This window comes from Aptenodytes patagonicus, chromosome 1 (assembly GCF_965638725.1).
Source record: "Aptenodytes patagonicus chromosome 1, bAptPat1.pri.cur, whole genome shotgun sequence".
Taxonomy (NCBI): domain Eukaryota; kingdom Metazoa; phylum Chordata; class Aves; order Sphenisciformes; family Spheniscidae; genus Aptenodytes; species Aptenodytes patagonicus.
Window position 1 is genome coordinate 209,710,568 of NC_134949.1, and position 17,041 is coordinate 209,727,608.

The following is a 17,041-nucleotide window of genomic DNA, read 5'->3' on the forward strand; positions in this document are numbered from 1 at the left end:
CTAGGTTGGAGGAGCCACCGTGGGTCACTACATCTCTGAACAGAGTAAACCCCATATTGGGGAACTTTTCAGCGGCTTCAGGAGCAGAGTTCAGTTATGCTTCCCAAAATAAGTTTGGGAACAGAGCTTTGTGAGACAATTCATTCATAATTATGCAAGATGCATCATGAGCATCAAAAGCTGGATCCATGCTACAGAAGTAGCCTTACCTTCCCAGGTGCCACACTCTTATCCACAAATGTGGAGGAATTTAAAAAATAAGCTGGAAAGGCTCATTGACTCTAGCCCCTTACTGTTATGGCAAATTTAGGGGATCAGACCAACGGGTTTGGAGTTTCCAGATGGCCTCCTGCCCATTCTCTGGAATCAAGTAGTAGTACATAGCTATACTGTAGTCACGCAGTGCCATTTCAGACTTGACTGGATTTTTACAAGCCCCTTGTTATCAAATTGCAGTTTGATGTACCCATTCACTCAATGTCTTGGGATGGAAGTTACCTGGATTACTATGCCTCCTACGTTCAGCATCATTGTTCTCATGGAAAGTTGAGGCAAAACAGCATTGTAAAGCTAACAGGGGCCTGGATTAAAAGGCCCCCAGCTCTTTTGATCATAAGCAGTTAGAGAACATTTTACTATGCTGTACTTTCCTTTTAACAGCATAATTATTTTTAATTTATGGCAAATGAAAGAAACCGTGCGTTACAGCAGATATATAGCCTGTATTTAGAAGTGGCAGTGAAACACATATTAGAAAAAATAGATATAGGACCCCACTAGTTAAGCAATGTCACACTTCTCCAGCAACAGCTCATACAGCCTGCTGTGCGTAATAAAAGCCAGCAAGGTCACCTGCATGATTAATTTAGTGTTGGAAAGAAGGTGACAGAAGCAGCAAAAAAACAGAGAACAACATACCTAGCTCAGATATTGGTGAAAAAATCAAAAGCTCAAGTCCCTCATTATTTTGGATGGAAGCTCTTGTGGTTGCACAATTTACTGATAAAGACAAGATTGATAAAGAGTACACGCTATGCCCTTGTGAAGAACCTAATGTGTTTTGACACCATTGAGCACTGTTCTCAGAAGACGTGCCACCCAAGCATTATTAAATGCACCATGAGGAGTTATGTTTTAGTTAATGCTTTCATAGTATTTTTTTTAAACAAATAACATTTTTCATTTTCTGACAATACAGATGGTGGCAGAAATACTTTAGCTATACTTGTATTCTTTTACTTAAAACAGACAAGAGAAAGAATATATTTTACCTAATAATCCTAGTACTCCCAGAATAGTCTTAAAAGTTATAGTAAGGAAAGAATAAAACCACCCCCACCCCCCCCATTTACATAAGGAACTTTCTTACCTCAGTTTTCAAAATCTATAGTCCAGATTATCAATCTCTTTAGGTTTTACTCAGGATGAGACAGGCTACTCTCAGCATAAATTAAAACCTTCTCAGGCTGCTTTCAATCCTCCCCACCTGCCCTGGGCATCAGAGGGGCCCTTTTGTCAGCTGGGCATTATCAGGGTGTGATAAACCACACCCTTGCCTTTTGGCTGCTAGCACTTTTCCTGAGACCTGTGAATCAGCTAAAAGTTTTTATTTTTTATTTCTTAGTGTTTGATCTTCTGGTTCTATTAACCCAGGTGTGATTTAAGAGACCAGAATACATTAGGCAACTGGTGACAGTGCTGTGCATTTGAAAGAAAATTGCTGTAATGGAAGCACCCTGTTAAGTATAATGATACTTGTGATATCAAAGGAACAATAGTGGATTAAGTACTGCAAGACCAGCTGCTGTCTTTCTTTATTAGTTTGACTGAGCCGATCAAACTTTTTTGCTTGTGGGGAAAAGCTTTGCATTAAAAAGGCTATACCTTTCTCCTAGTACTCTTGCCTACTGGAACACATGAAGTCTGATTTTAGTTTGAACAGCTATTTGCCCTCACTCCAAGGAAAGGGCATCACACCTCTTGTCATTTGGAAACCCATACATTTGTATGAAACTGTACGGGATCTTGGTGTTAGACCTCTGTAAGAAATGACCAAACACCCATATGTGGTGAAACGGAGCCTTTCCAAAGCCAGTAGCAAGCAGATGACAAAAGAATGCTGTAATTAGTGAGTCTGATGCTAACTACAGCTTTTGACAAGATATTCAGAGAAGAATGAAGCTCAAATTACCTTAGGTGTAGGATGTCATCAAGCACACATCTGGCTGTATCTTCTGGGAGGTGTTATATGGTCCAGGTGAACAGGACACTCAGGTAAAAGTGCAGATGGGAGGACAACATTTGTCTGAGCACAGCTTGTCACCGTTCTGCACACATGCATTTGGGGTGTAAGTTACTCGCTGAAAAAAATTTCCATAAGGATCATTGCAGGGGAGGAATCTGGAGTCTTGGAGGCTGCCAGTGGGAGCAGGAATCGTGACAGGTACGTTAACTACTGTGAGCTCTGTAGTGAAAGATGTCTATAGTAAATCGATTTCCAGATGCTGGACTGTAGCACGTATGCAGCTGGACAGGTGCTCTCAATACAGTTCTTACTCCTACATCAGCATAGCCAGAAACTTTTATATATTTGCCTGGAGCTTTATAGTTTACTTCTAATAAATAAAAAAAAAGATATAAAAGATACGGAAACAGGCCCTCTTGGGGATCCATGAGAATCTAGAAACGGAGTCCTAAACATCTGTAGGTTTACTTATATGTAAGAATTATCGCACTTCTGGAGCCTTCAATCTGAGGACACTCATGCGGTAGCATGAGTTAGCATCTCTGTTTTATGTTTGATACCGCACAATGCATGTATGAGCCTTTTGTTTTTACTCTATATAATCATGTATATCCACGCTGGGTGGGATCTGGGGTTTGTAGTTCATTCCTGCCCATGCCAAGCAGTGCTTAGGTAGGAAGCATGATCCTGAATTATGTGATGCAGTCAGGGATTCCCCTGTTTGGTCTCCATGTACATTCAAGTAGGTGCTGATTCCATTCCTAGGACAGTGTCCTGTGTAGTTGATGGTGTATGGGGACTGCCCTGCAGATATCCTCCCCTGCAAAATGCATTCCTACAATTGAGCTGCAGAACACTATAGAAGTGTGTTATAAAGAACCACCCTGCTGCAGTGAAGAGAAGGATGGGGTGACAAAATATATTTCCAGTCTCTAACTTCTATAATTTTGTTTGCTTAAGAAATCTCGTTCCCCAAATTAAAATCTATTTTCTTGCTATGTCTGAGTATCTATTTCAAGTACCACAATGATTTCATAACCATTGTGATGCTTCAAATCCATGTCAAGACTCTACTTTGAAATATTGAACAGCTGGCAATTCTTTGTGCCTAGCTCAGGAGAAGCGTCAAATACAGAATTGTCCTGAGATGGTGTATTACATGGCTCTCGTGCACTGATATTATAGCAATGAAAGCAGTCTGCACACAACCTTTATGATCATTTCTTAAACCTCTCTCCTAGTTATTTTGTTCATTTACAGTGCCACACTTCATTTCACACGTATGACTTTGAAGATGCCGTAATGTTTAACACAGGAAACAATAACAAAAGCATGTAGATGATGGTAACATGAGAGATGAAGTGTGGCAGGCTTGCTCATATAGCCTTTAGAAGATGACAGCTAAGTGAAGCAGCCAGTATGCTCATTTAGTTACCCGTCTCTTGAAGCAAAGAATTTTGCCAGAAAGAACTTTGTCTACGTATGAATGAAGAGCATTTAATGTTATAATGTTTTAATTTAAATGATTCTGTTTGATATTTCTGTATAGAAAGAGTAAAATAAAGTGATATAGACATGAATTTCAAATACTATATGCTAACAACGCCTGCTTTTTTATCTTAATAAAAGTGAACAAACTTGAATATACTGATTAACATCAGACTGTGTCCTAATCTTCTTCACTAAGATGTGTACCAACCATATTATGTCTGTGTGAAAAAGAAAGATTTGCATTTGTAAGAGAACATTTCTTTGAAACCAATTTTGAACAAGGGAAAAAAAAGTGATGTGATCATTTTTTATCTATTCTTTTCATTTATCGTCTGCCATTAATCAGATCCATACTCTGAATGCATATGCTACGTTTCATTCAAGGATTACAAAGTGTTACACAAACAATGATTCATGAAGATTCACAACCCTTGGCAAGTTGGGTAAATATTTATGTAAATGTCATACAGATTGGCAAACTGAGTCACAGAGAAGTGGTGTTTGTAAAAAAAATTCCGCTAAGTTTGGATGCATCTTTTTTTTTCGGCATATTCAGTTGAAAAACTTACAACTTCTATTTTTCAGATGTGTTGATTATGCGTACAGATCCAGAGAAGTCAACAAAAACTGGATTACAAAAGCAGCAAGTGGGGTGACCCAAGAAACTGACCATGTTTTCGTGTAGAAAATTTTAACATATAGTTGCACAGTTGTTCTTCTTCCAAAGAAGGTGAATCTATTGCATGAGTAACAGCTAATGAGACCTCCTGAGATGATGCCTGAAACGGGCTGAAAGGATAGAGTCCCAGTCTAAGGAATACATCGCAATATTCTCCCCAGTCTCACTGGAGGCACCGAGGATCTAACTTATGATGGAAATGTAATATTTAGTTCTCTGTAGGTAAACAATACTATGCCTTTAAAAATTGTCTTTGCAGATTGTGTCTGGACTGCAAGCACTGTATCCTTAAAAATGTATTGATTGATGAAGTAGACAAATTCACTGCCTGATATTCCATGATTGTCCTTATGATACATTTATGTCCTGAAGAATAACTGTGAGAAATTATGGTTTCCAAGGATATGCAGGAAAGCAGACTGCCAGCCTAGTGTAGATACCAGGGAGGATCCCTGTGTAGGGTCGCATTGCTTTCTGAATGCCTACCAAATCCTAATTGCTTGTGACAGAACTGGGTTTTGCCAGGTTAGTGTAAGATTTCAACTGTAGGGCCAGAAGAGAATAATATAATTCAATCAGTAATTCCAAAAACTAATACTTCCGGCCTCATCATGGAAAACAGGCATAAAGAGCAAGAAGAGAATGTAAAGTACATGCAGGCTTTGAAGAAGAGATTATAATTTTCAGCCTTCGTGCCAGAGAAAACAGAAATATTTTGTCTGAATCTTTCTAACAACCTTGCCTTCAAGGCTAAACTAAACCATGTGTTGATGGGTTCAGTGATTTGAAGGGAAATCAATATTTTGTATGGTTCTTTCAGTACTTCATATTACTTTTCTGACACCCTGGAAAGTTTACTAGACTGGCACAAGAAGATCTTCCCTAGACTTTGCCTGAATTGCAGAGAAAGAGTCACCTGGGCAGTGAAAGCAGCAGTTCCTGTTCAGCAGAGAACCAACAGAAGATTCAGGAATTTTTTTGGAGAAGTGTTTCCAGCAGTGATTTATGGATTTAATCATCTCCAAACCTCTGGTAGACGGTCTATGGACCTATCATGCAGTATTGTAGTTCTATAGTATTTTCAAATAAAAGTGTGATGATAAAGGTGCATAGTGCCTGATGAGAACGTGGTAGTGGCTCATTGCTCCAAACTGCAGGAGGCCCCCTGTTCTAGAGAGTGGAAGTGTCAGTAGTAGTATTACAGCAGAGAAGGCACGGCTTTGGAAAGATTTAAAGCCCTAAGTCTCCAAGATTGCTTATGGCCAGAGAAAATTTAGAAAATTAAAACTGAGGGCAAAATGATTGCCTGCAATGTATGATTTGCTGAGTATTGGTGCACGTGGGACTTCAAAGGCTGGGGACCATTCGCTGAGAGGTTTTATGTGAGCAGAAAAAGCTGGCAGGAGACAGCATATCAGGAGCTGCATTGGGGGGAGCTTTTAGTTGATCTTCATAGATATTATGCTTCCCAGTAATTGTGCCTAGGGAATTTACATCTCTTAGATTCTTCCTTAATCAAATGAGGAAATTCTCTGTTTGTTGACATCTGTGTGCACATGTTGTAGGAACCTTGCAAGAGCTGGAGCTGTGGACTGGCAGTACCGGTAACGAAAGGTCTTCAGATGTGTGGCATGCACATCATAACTACGGTAATTTCTGTCTTGTGCCTGAAAGTTCATAGGAATTTTCTGAGGACTCTCCAGGAAGGGATCAAAGAACTTCTGTTTATTGAAGCCTACAGAATTGTGCTCCCAGTTCTAGTGAGATATTAATGGTGATCCAACAATGTAGGCACACCTTTGCAATGTATCTGACAACAGAAGTTAAAACTGTTCCTCCCCCCTCTGATAACATGCCTATATTGCATTAACGCAATCTCATGGCATAGCAGAAGTGCTCAATTTAGCTAACCTCTGCCCAATCCTAAACATTCACTGATGGGTTCGGTTCCCTAGATGACAATATCTGTAGCGGTCCCAGCACAGAACTGAAATCTGCCTGCTCAGAAAGAGTTGTGTTGCCATGCCAAAGAAACTTGCTTCACAAGAGGATGGTACCTTGTAACGATGGAAGTGAACCTGCCAATAATCATGCATGTGTGCCACAAAACCAGTGTTGCCAAATCTTACAATTTTATCATGGGATTTATGCTATTTAATGTATTTCTTAAAGTTCGAGTACCCTGAGTCTAGAGATTTCAGGAAAATTTCGGCTTTTATTAAAGGAAAGGAAAAAAAATGTACTCCGAAGTCTTATGTTTGTGAAAAAAAGCTTGGAGGTATGAAGAGAGTGTAGCCTAAAGCTTAGAAATTAGAAAGCATACTGATATTACTTGACATTTTAAGCCTCTTGAGAATAAAAGATTTTTGTTTGCTAGTATTTGAAAATAAGGATAAAACCTGCCTTCATTGTAATAACTGGCACAACTCCCATTTATTTTACCAGGGCCTAGATTTCTCATGTCTCTTTTTGGTCTTGCGCAATTGCTAGAAAATTCTTAAAGTTGTTTTTTGGCTGTTTTTCTTTTTTAGAAAGAAATATGAAATCTAGCATTGAACAGCACAAATGCAGAATCAAAATGACATGCAGCACAGAGCCAGCCTTGCTGTCTGCCTGGAAAATATCAGCCTTTGGCATTGCAGAGGTTTGTTATGGAGAATATTACTATTGCAAGCAGCAGCAGTAGCACATTTTGAATTTAGGTCAACAGATATTTGTCAAAGTCCTTAAATATTACATGAATAGTATCCTAAAACAATTCATCTTGTGTCTCATCATTTACTACGGTACTCCTCTACAGTACTAGTCATGGGTGATTTTGAGCTGGATTTTATGCTAAGAGGTTTCTTCTTGTTCCTGTAACAAACTGCTATCCTGAAACATATCCTATTTGTCCTGATTCTTAAACTGCAGCTTCTTAAATCAAGAGATCTGATACAGCAAATCCTACTATCTTTCTGCGATTTTCTTTTAATTGGGTTTGAAAGTGATGGAAATCCAGTGTGATCACATTAGGCTAAAGCACGGCTTGGCTTGCATTGGTATAAAAGCGATTAAGATTGTCTTTCCATGTATGGACCAGTAACCTCTAGTTTGTTGAAGGAAACGGAAGTGTTTACTTACTATCATATGAAGTGGATGGGGAATTAGAAGAAATAGACAAATGCCTTGACTCTCTTTGGGAATGTGGCAAAGATAAAATAGGTAACAGCATACTGAGTATTGTAATTTGCTCCTGGGAAAAGTCAGCAGAATTTTATTTCTCACCCATGAGTAAATGGGAGCATGACATTCTGCTTTAGAAGACGTTTCCTGGTTATCAGTTAAAAAAAATAGAGCCAGAGCCCAGATTTTCTGATATAAACATTTTTTTTTGCTTAAGAAAACTATGAAAACTTAATTTCAAACTAGAATATTTGCTGAATTTTAAAAGCAAAACACTATCATTATAAAAATTGGATTTTTTTTTTTTAGAAATACTGAGATTTCTCCCAAAGCACTTTTAATCAGAGATTATATTAACATCAAATGTAAATGTATTTGAATCCCCACTTCTGTGAACTATTTTGTGGGTTAGTCAGTGACAACGTTGTTAACCAAATGGAGATGTATTTTTATTTGTGGTCAATAAGCACTGTGGTATCTGTAGGGGGAGTCTATACCCAAGTTATCTTGCATGAGAAGGGACTGCACAGTGCTTCAGGGCTTAAATTATAAAGGGAATAACAGTTCTGGTTTGACCAAAATAAGCTTGTATTAAAAACCCCATAACCAGCCTTTAACTGTTTTCCTTTTAATTGGTGAATTTTCCTATGTGAGAATGTTGTTTATAGAACTAAAATCTTTATGCATTTACAAAGGAAATGTTATTGCAATATGCATCACAAATTCTTGACCAATCCTAATCATACAGAGATATTTCAAGAAAAAAATACACAGTGAGTCTGTTCTCCCCCAGAAAGCAATTTTCAAAATAATAAAGCAGAATAAACCCAAATGATGACTGGCGAACACAGGGTCAGGCAGCTGCCAGAACCTCTTGGTTTGTGCTCTGAGATGTAATGTTCCACTAAGCCTACGTTCCACTTCTTACCTACCAACAGTGCATCCCAGTGGGATAAACCACACATGGACAGCCAAGTAGAAGAATGGAGAGCCCACATAATCAGGGCTTTGAACTGCAACATGGGCACTTAACAGAAACAACCTTTGGGCAGGTATTTTCCACTTGTCAGAACAAATTGGTAACGAATTACAAACTGATTTCATTAGGATCATCCTTTCAGGTTTGGTGGTTTCCAGGACTGAGGGCCTCAGACAATATTTTAATAGAGACAGCAGCTGTTGACGTTGCCTGGTTGTTCTTTCCCCCCCTTCATTCTGACTTACAAAAAGACCAGATGATGCTAATGCTTAGTGTTCACAAAGGTTAACAAGCTCCCTGCTATACTCTTACTAGGTAGGCAGTTAATATTCACACTGTACATATGAAAAACTTAAGATTTGTGCTATCACAATACCTTGCTACCCACTGCATAGGTCAAAGATGGAGAGTGATGTAATGCCACAGACTGTGGTGGAAGGACAGAAGTGGGACCACCTTTCTGACTACCTTCACAGGCTGGTGGATGTGCCCTACCAGCCTCGCACCCTTAGTGTCCTTGTACCTCCTGCACATGGGATAGCTGTGTCTCTGGCACAGGGCATGATATATGCTCCAAGGGAAAGGTATTTTTTTTTCTGTGCAAGCACAACCCTACCTAACAGCATGGGTAGACTCCTCCAGAGCATGGATCTGGGACAAACCTGAGGAGCTGGCTTCTGACTACAGGTTTACAGGCTCATGAGTCACCTTACATACCACCCACCTGGGAATTCCACACCTAATTGATCTTGAGAAAGGTTAAATACCCACAGGAGGTTGAGAGAGGGGAAAAAAAAATCAGCTTGGTATTTAAATAGAGAGAGAAAAAAATAGGTAATAAGCTACAGTGAGAAGTAGAATATTTGTCAGGTAAAGACAGAAAAAGTAGGTAATGCTGAACTTCAGTATTTTGGATAAAGAAGGTGGGAAGGGCTGTGTTGGTCTAGGGGCATAGTATGAAGCTCAGTTAGTCTATGATGGCAGAGAAAAATGAAGGGGAGAGAAGACTTACACGCTCTATCTCTGATTTAAGGGAGCACTTTCTCATGCAGGGAGCCAGCAAGCTGCAGAGATGTTTCCTTTCAGCAAGGCACAGGTTGCTCAATAGCACAGATTTACTAAGCAGCCTTAGTGGGGTTGCTAGTGAGCTGAAGAGTGGCATGAGGAAATATATATGTACAACCAGAGGGTTGGTCTTCATGTGGCCTAGGCTGCATTGGCATAGTTTTGTCTTCCTCTGTCCCTAGTGTGGGATGTGCCAAAGGTAATATGATCAGTGCTGCTGTGATGGTGGCCTGTCTAGATGATAGTCTGTTCGGGTGAGTACCTTGGCCTGGGGGAAGCTGTCTTTAACCTGCTGCGTGGATGTGGCTGTTTTGCGATCCCCTGCACTGGAGGAGGCTTTACCCTGAACTGCCCTCAGTGAAGGAGGGGAGCCAGGCCTGGAGCTGAGGTGGGGGTTCAAATGTCACTTTACTTCTGTTGCGGACTTGAAAGAAGACTTTATTGATGGGAAGGAGGGTGACAAGGAGCAGGCTCTACTTGGAAAGAAAAGGTGGCAAGGGGAGGGCCTGCAGGTAAGTGAAGCCAGGTGGCATTTGGGCTAGCAGAAATGAGGATATGGAACAGTCACAATAAGCGTGTGTCCAAGGCAGGAGACTGAAGAAGGCCGCTTTCTCCTCCTCCCCCTCGTTACACTGCCAAGTTTCCCTCCATGCTGTGAGTGCAGGCCCTGGACCCACCCGAGCACAGACGTGTCTCCCCTGAATCATAGAATCATTAAGGTTGGAAAAGACCTCTAAGATCATTGAGTCCAACCATCAACCCAACACCACCATGCCCACTAAACCATGTCCCTAAGTGCCTCATCTACATGTCTTTTAAATACCTCCAGGGATGGTGACTCAACCACTTCCCGGGGCAGCCTGTTCCAATGTTTGACAACCCTTTCAGTAAAGAAATTTTTCCTCATGTCCAATCTAAACCTCTCCCGGTGCAACCTGAGGCTGTTTCCTCTCGTCCTATCGTTAGTTACTTGGGAGAAGAGACCAACACCCACCTCGCTACAACCTCCTTTCAGGTAGTTGTAGAGAGCGATGAGGTCTCCCCTCAGCCTCCTTTTCTCCAGGCTAAACAACCCCAGTTCCCTCAGCCGCTCCTCATAAGACTTGTTCTCCAGACCCCTCACCAGCCTCGTTGCCCTTCTCTGGACACACTCCAGCACCTCAATGTCCTTCTTGTAGTGAGGGGTCCAAAACGGAACACAGTATTCGAGGTGCGGCCTCACCAGGGCCGAGTACAGGGGCACGATCGCTTCTCTACTCCTGCTGGCCACACTATTTCTGATACAGGCCAGGATGCCATTGGCCTTCTTGGCCACCTGGCCACACTGAGGAACCGCCTGACCGCCGCCCCGGGACACACCCGGGACCCTCGCCGGCACTCAGGAAAACCTGGCGTAGAACACCGGTATGTGTCGGAAAGGTTTTCCTTCCTTCACCCCGCGATAACAGGGCACATATTTTGCCTCGTAAAGACCCTCAGGGAATTTGCCGCCCGGCCGGCAGCGAGGACCCACCCGCTCGGGGCGGGCCGAGGGCGGGGCGCCGCCACGACGGAGCGGCGGGGGCGGTGGCGGGCTGCGCGCCTGCCCCAATATGGCCGCCTCCAGTCAGGTAATGTGCCGCGTCGGCCGGGTCCGGGGTTGCAGCGCCCGCCCTGCCCGGCTCTCGGCTGGGGGAGGAGGAACAGGTGGGGCACCACGGAGGTGTCGGGAGCGTGGGCGACTCCTGCCGCGGTCTTCCCGCGCCGCCGTGTGCGGGGGAGCCGAGCCCGCGGCGGCCTGGCCCTGGCCCTGTCAGGGCGAGGTGGTGTGGAGTGGGGGCAAGGCCAAGTCAACCCCTGCGTCTGCCTCACAGCTTTTACAACCCTTCCCCCCCCCCCCCCCCCGTGTTTATTCAGGGCAGAACAGCGTGCGCACATACCTGTTGTTATTCCTATTATCGTTATTAACGAGTGCCCAGAGCCCGTGAATTTGAGGGGTGTCGGTGAGACGTGTCACTGGCAGAGATGCGGTGGGGATAACCGCAGGGAGGTACCGACGCGTACAGGCGTACTTGGCCAATGCTGGAACTCTTAAATCTCCCCACCAGAACTACTGAATTTTAATTTTTTCCACGAGTCTTGATGTCTGTGCGTATGCAGCGACTGTATACGTTTATGTTTACGTGTCTGCGGCACAAAACCAAGCCAAAACTGAATAATGAACTGGCAAACTTCGTAACTGAGCGTGGTGCTCCCTCTGCTGACAGCTGCCGTTCAGCTCCACTTCAGGAACGATGCACTCATTTTCAGAAGTGGCTTCTACAGCAAATAAAGCTCCCCTGTTACATTAAAGCTTGACATTAACCTTTGTAGTAATTTCAGGCCAGTTGTGTGACAAGCTAGCATTGCAAGGGGTATTTTCAGGATATGTTTCAGTGTATTTTCAGGAGCTACTTTTTTTTAATACTCGTGAAAGGAGGTGATAACAGTAATGAATAATCCACTGCTGCATGCTTTTTCTTCTATAGTCATATTGGCCTTTGTAAAGGGGATGTGAGATGCTACCAAATAAAATTTTCCACTTCTATACAGTTGAGTGTGGTTCTAACTCAGAAATCAAGGCAGACTGTTGGCTTCTGTGCCTGCAGAATTGAGCCTTGGGTAATGATGCAACAGACAAGGCAGAGTTTAGGCCTAGCTCAGACAGAGACCAAGGGAAGGTTCTGCTGTCTCAGCAATGCAGGTAACGCTGTTCGAGATGCCTTCAGGCGCCGGAGGCATCTGGGTGATGTTGGCAAGCGTGACACAGCATGTAGGGGAGGTCTTCAGCTTCTTGAGCAACAGGTGAAAGGCCATGGGGTAGGGCATCTCTGCCAGTTTTAAATGCCGTTGTTTAGGCAGCTGAGTCACACCTTATCTGTCCCTTGTTCTGTTGTTTAGTTCAGAGGTTATGAAAGGATGGAAAGTAGTCTTTCAACTTCAGTTTCTGTGCTAGTTTGCCAAATATTGGGCCATGACTTCTTGGCTTTTGCCTGGAGAATGTGGGAGTTTGCGAGGACCCGACTAAAAGCCTGACTAAACTCAGAGCTGCTTTCTCCTGAGATCAGATGGAGTCTTCCACTGCGCAGAGGTGTAGATGTTATGGGAGAGGCCTGAGCCTTTCAGTTCGATATCCATTTCTTCTCGCTGGGTCTGTTCTGCAGAGGCTGCATGACAGTGGTCTGACTGGTAAGGGTGATGTACGTAGCCTCAATGCTTTTTCTTCTGAACCAGATTTGCATGGTTCCAAAGAGTAAACCCATCCCATACTCTTATTCCTTTCTGTAACTCCACCTCACCAAATCAAAGATAAGTCTCTCCTGTACTTTCCTGTGAAGTAGTCTGAAGCTGCTTGTCCACCTCCCCAGAAGATAAGAACCTGCACATGGGCGGTCTGTAAAGCTATTGGCCTTTGTTCACCTGTGTATGGCAAATAAAGTTGGGCAGGCCAAGCCTTTTGGACCAAACCTGTTAATTGGACAGCTTGGTCATGGTAAGATTGCTGTTGAACAAGCCTGCAAATCAGATGAATCCTGGTAAGGGTAACCCATTAGATGCACTTAGGGGAAAGTACTTGATGTCACCTTTTCATGCCTCTTTTCAAGAGACTTCCCCCTGCCCCGGGTACCTTTGCATTTATCTTTTGTTGGTTTTTTTTGTGTCTCACTGTGCTTTTTTTGTCTAAGCAGGTTTGAGATTTCTTGATCATTATTTAGCTAATGAAGGTTAAGGGGACCATTGCTCTCTGTGTGTTTAACCCTAGTCGGAGATTAAGTGAAGAATCCTCAATAAGAAAACTATTTTGAACTATTTTTCTTTAGAAGCAAGTGTGGTTTTGTCAACGAATGAACTGCAGACTGTGTGCAGGTCTGCCATCAAGAAGGGAAAATAATTATTTAAGAAAGTACCAAGACATTCAGCCAGGTAAGAGAGAAAAGCAGAGATGTAAAATATGCAAAAAGCCCTTAGCGAGCACTATTGCTTTGAAGGGAAACGGGAGACAGTTGCTAAGAAATCTGTAATAAACAATTTCACAGAAAGGAAGATTGGCTCTATAACCCACTAATCTTTCCAGCTTCTACGCTTTATGTTTCTGAAGTCACATGAAATAATTATTTCAGTAGTCTCCTCCTTCTCCTGAAACTGTACCCTGTTAGAGTTTTGTCGCTAGGGAGATTTCTTTCTTATATATTTTGCCTCTGTTGCATGTTAGCATGGTTATGCTTGAATTAGCTCTGAGTAAGAGACCCTAGGAACTGGCAAGAGTCTAGCGGTGGTAGGATGAATCTTGGTGCTGAGTAATTTATTAGGTTTTTTTTGTCAGGCTCAGATGTAAATGTGGTCTTTATGTGATCAGGATATGTGTAAAAAATTGAGTAATGCTGTTTGGCCAGGAGGCTGGGGTTCAAACTGTTACAGCCATGCATGTGCCATCTCAAACTTGATAGCAGGCATCTGAAACTGTTTCAGGATAGAATTGTTGGAGCCTACCATGCCAGTAACTTGCTAGGTTTGCTTGGAATTGTTGTTGCCAATTAATTTTCTTTGACAAGTGTTTTAGTTCATTTGAGACTGCTGTAAAATTGGGTTTGGGAGTGGAAGAGCAAGGGTAGGAGGAAGAACCAACAAATGGTAAGGAGTGGCAAAAGACTGAGTCGTCTTTGGCAGCATTTATTCTGCTCCTTTTTGGAGGATTAGAATCTGTTATTTCCACTGGGTGCTTTTGTCATTCTGATTCCCTTCAAAGATTTTTCTGTTTCAGTGCAGTTAATAGTTGTGCATGTTGATGATGGTAGTGCTGCAGCAGTCACAGGGAATACATACTTGTAGCTCCTATGCAACACTAATATTTTTATAACAATTTTACTAGCATATTTGCATTTGTTTAAAAGAAAATATTTGCTAAGTCATTCAATACAAAGTTGCATCAAATACTAATATGATTTTTTTTTTTACCTTTACAATTTTCCTGTGATACATTGTCATGTTATCGTGATTGTGTCTGCAGTTCAGGTGTTGGGAAGCAGCTATGCAGCCTTGCAAGCCAGAAGGTATACAAGTGGATGACCGACTGTTGAAACAGTTGACACATTTAAATAAGTAAATATAGTGGTGATTGGCATAGTTCTTTTTTTTTTCTTCTTTTTTTTTCTTAAAAAAACATAAACAAAAACATTTTTTGAGGTGAAGAGAAGATGAGGTGGAAGGATTGTTATCAGACCAATGATAATAAAAGGATGGAAAAGGACAGACAACTGCAGTTGGATTGTCCACCTGTACTGTTAGGAGGATTTTTGGGAAAGAAGACAAGAAACCCCTAAAATATGGGTAAGGGATTATGCTATAGGGAGAGAAAGAGAGAACGGCAAAGTCTAGCCATATCAACGTCTGGGAGCTTTGTGATAGTCTTAAGTGAGGTCTGGACTCTTCCCTTGGGTTTGAAGGAAGTGGGAAGGGAGAAAGGAAAAGAAAGTAGGCTCAGAGGGATGTAGGAAGGTACTGTATGATCTCAGTATAGCGGTAGACAAGAAGTGGCAAAAGATGCAACAAAATCTGGAGAAGGCCAGTGACCCTTAAGTAACTCAATGGTAGGTAAACGCTGTGTTGTCACTAAATTCAATAGTTAATATATGTACACAGTTTTCTGTTCCTTCTCATGAGAGGAATGTGACTTGCGTGAAGTTTGGCCTTGGGAGATGTGCTAAATGAGGTGTGGAGCATCCTCATTGCTAGTTCTTGGACATCTAAGTATTGAACACATTTTTCTACTCTCAAAAAAAGAAGTTTTTGCCAAATGTCATATTTACTTGAAAGTGGCAATTAGGAAAAAGGAGCTAAATGGGAACAGTTCATCTCCAATACAAGCATTTGGTGAGGCATGAATAACCTAGAAGCTAAGACGATACATGGCAGCTCCACATATATTTTTTTTCTCTTGTTCTGCCCTAGAGAGACTGTAGAAAGAAGGTGTCCTGGTTTCAGCACGGATAGAGTTAATTTCCTTTCTAGTAGCTGGTAGAGTGTTTTGGATTTAGGATGAGAACAAAGTTGATAACACACCGATGTTTTAGTTGTTGCTAGGTAATGCTTACACTAGCCAAGGACTTTTTAGTTTTCCATGCTCTACCGACTGAGAAGGCTGGAGGTGCACAAGAAGCTGGGAGGGGGCACAGCCAAACTGGCCAAAGGGACATTCCATACCATGTGACGTCATGCTCAGTACATAAACTGGGGAAAGCTGGCCGGGGAGGCCGCTGCTCGGGGACTGGCTGGGCATCGGTCGGCAGGTGGTGAGCAATTGTACTGTGCATCACTTGCTTTGTGTATTATTATTATTATCATATTATTATTATCATTTTATTTCAATTATTAAACTGTTTTTATCTCAACCCATGAGTTTTTCTCACTTGTGCTCTTCCAATTCTCTCCCCCATCCCACCGGGGGCAGGGGGGGAGTGAGCGAGCGGCTGCGTGGTGCTTAGTTGCTGACTGAGATTAAACCACGACAGAAGGAAATTAACTGAAACTACTATGTGAAAACAGGAGGGGCAGGCAGGTTAAAAACTACAAATTGATGTAATGATATTGTGAATAAAGGAGTGAAGAGGAAGAGAAAAACTGGAAAATGAAATCTAGCATCATGGCAGTCTTTATAAAGCTTTAGTTTTGGGAGGGATCCTCTTAATAAAAGAGAGTTTAATAGCAAGGCTTCAGAGATGGGGAAAACCGTGCTATTGACTGAAGAAGAACGTACTTTGCAGACTCACTTTTGTCAGCCCCAAATAATTAATAAAATCTGGAATTATAGAAAGTCCTGTTGCTATCCTAGAGCTTACATATGAGATGAGGAGGCTATCTCTCTAGAGCAGGCTGAAACATTTAATTTTTCAAGCAGGACACTTACTATGTGTTGTTATTTCTGCTTCCCAGATCACCAGCATGGAGGTTAAAACCAGCAAAGATCACCTGAAAGTCCATAAAATGAAGAAGAAGGTATTGAGGAAGCAGGTCAGAGCTCAGCATACATTGATGAGACATGAAGGCATTGAGTGCATCTCCCATGCCACACAGGTGACTGGCAGTTCTGATTTTGTTGGTAGTGTGAAAATGCTGCTTATCTGTGTTCTATTCTCACATATGCTTTGTCTAAAATGCAGTTCTCTTCCAAAATGCACTTCCTGAGATTGAGGGTTTTCTGTGCCTCTTTGATTTCAAAGCAGAACTGTACTTCAGCAGTTTAATGTCTGGAGAGACTTTGGCCTTCGGATAAGGTTTTTTTTTTTTTAATCTGAAACAGTAGTTTCTTGGGTTGGGGAGGGGGAGGAAGCATGGGAAATGTTACCTTGTTGAAGTAGATAAACTTTTCTTCTCTTTCTCTGTGTGATTTCTTCTCTAGCTT

The 17,041-nt window shown here is 42.1% G+C and overlaps 2 protein-coding genes across 4 annotated transcripts in view; one reads left to right on the plus strand and one right to left on the minus strand.

Moving 5' to 3' along the window:
• The window catches only part of ELMOD1 (ELMO domain containing 1), a 63,240-nt gene extending 51,551 nt beyond the window's left edge, over positions 1–11,689 (minus strand). The window contains exon 1 of the mRNA XM_076328192.1: positions 11,544–11,689. The gene's annotated coding sequence lies outside the window, so the exon portion shown is untranslated. The remainder of the gene's footprint in view (positions 1–11,543) is intronic.
• Positions 11,184–17,041, plus strand: part of ALKBH8 (alkB homolog 8, tRNA methyltransferase) — a 50,647-nt gene continuing 44,789 nt past the window's right edge. For 2 of the 3 annotated variants that reach the window (XM_076328186.1, XM_076328187.1), the window contains exons 1-2: positions 11,184–11,234; positions 16,573–16,713. In XM_076328186.1, the coding sequence (XP_076184301.1) occupies positions 11,217–11,234; positions 16,573–16,713 (159 nt within the window). In that variant the 5' untranslated portion in view covers positions 11,184–11,216. Of the gene's footprint in view, positions 11,235–14,913; positions 14,971–16,572; positions 16,714–17,041 lie in introns of those variants that run through there. The other variant, XM_076328189.1, reaches the window with a different exon arrangement.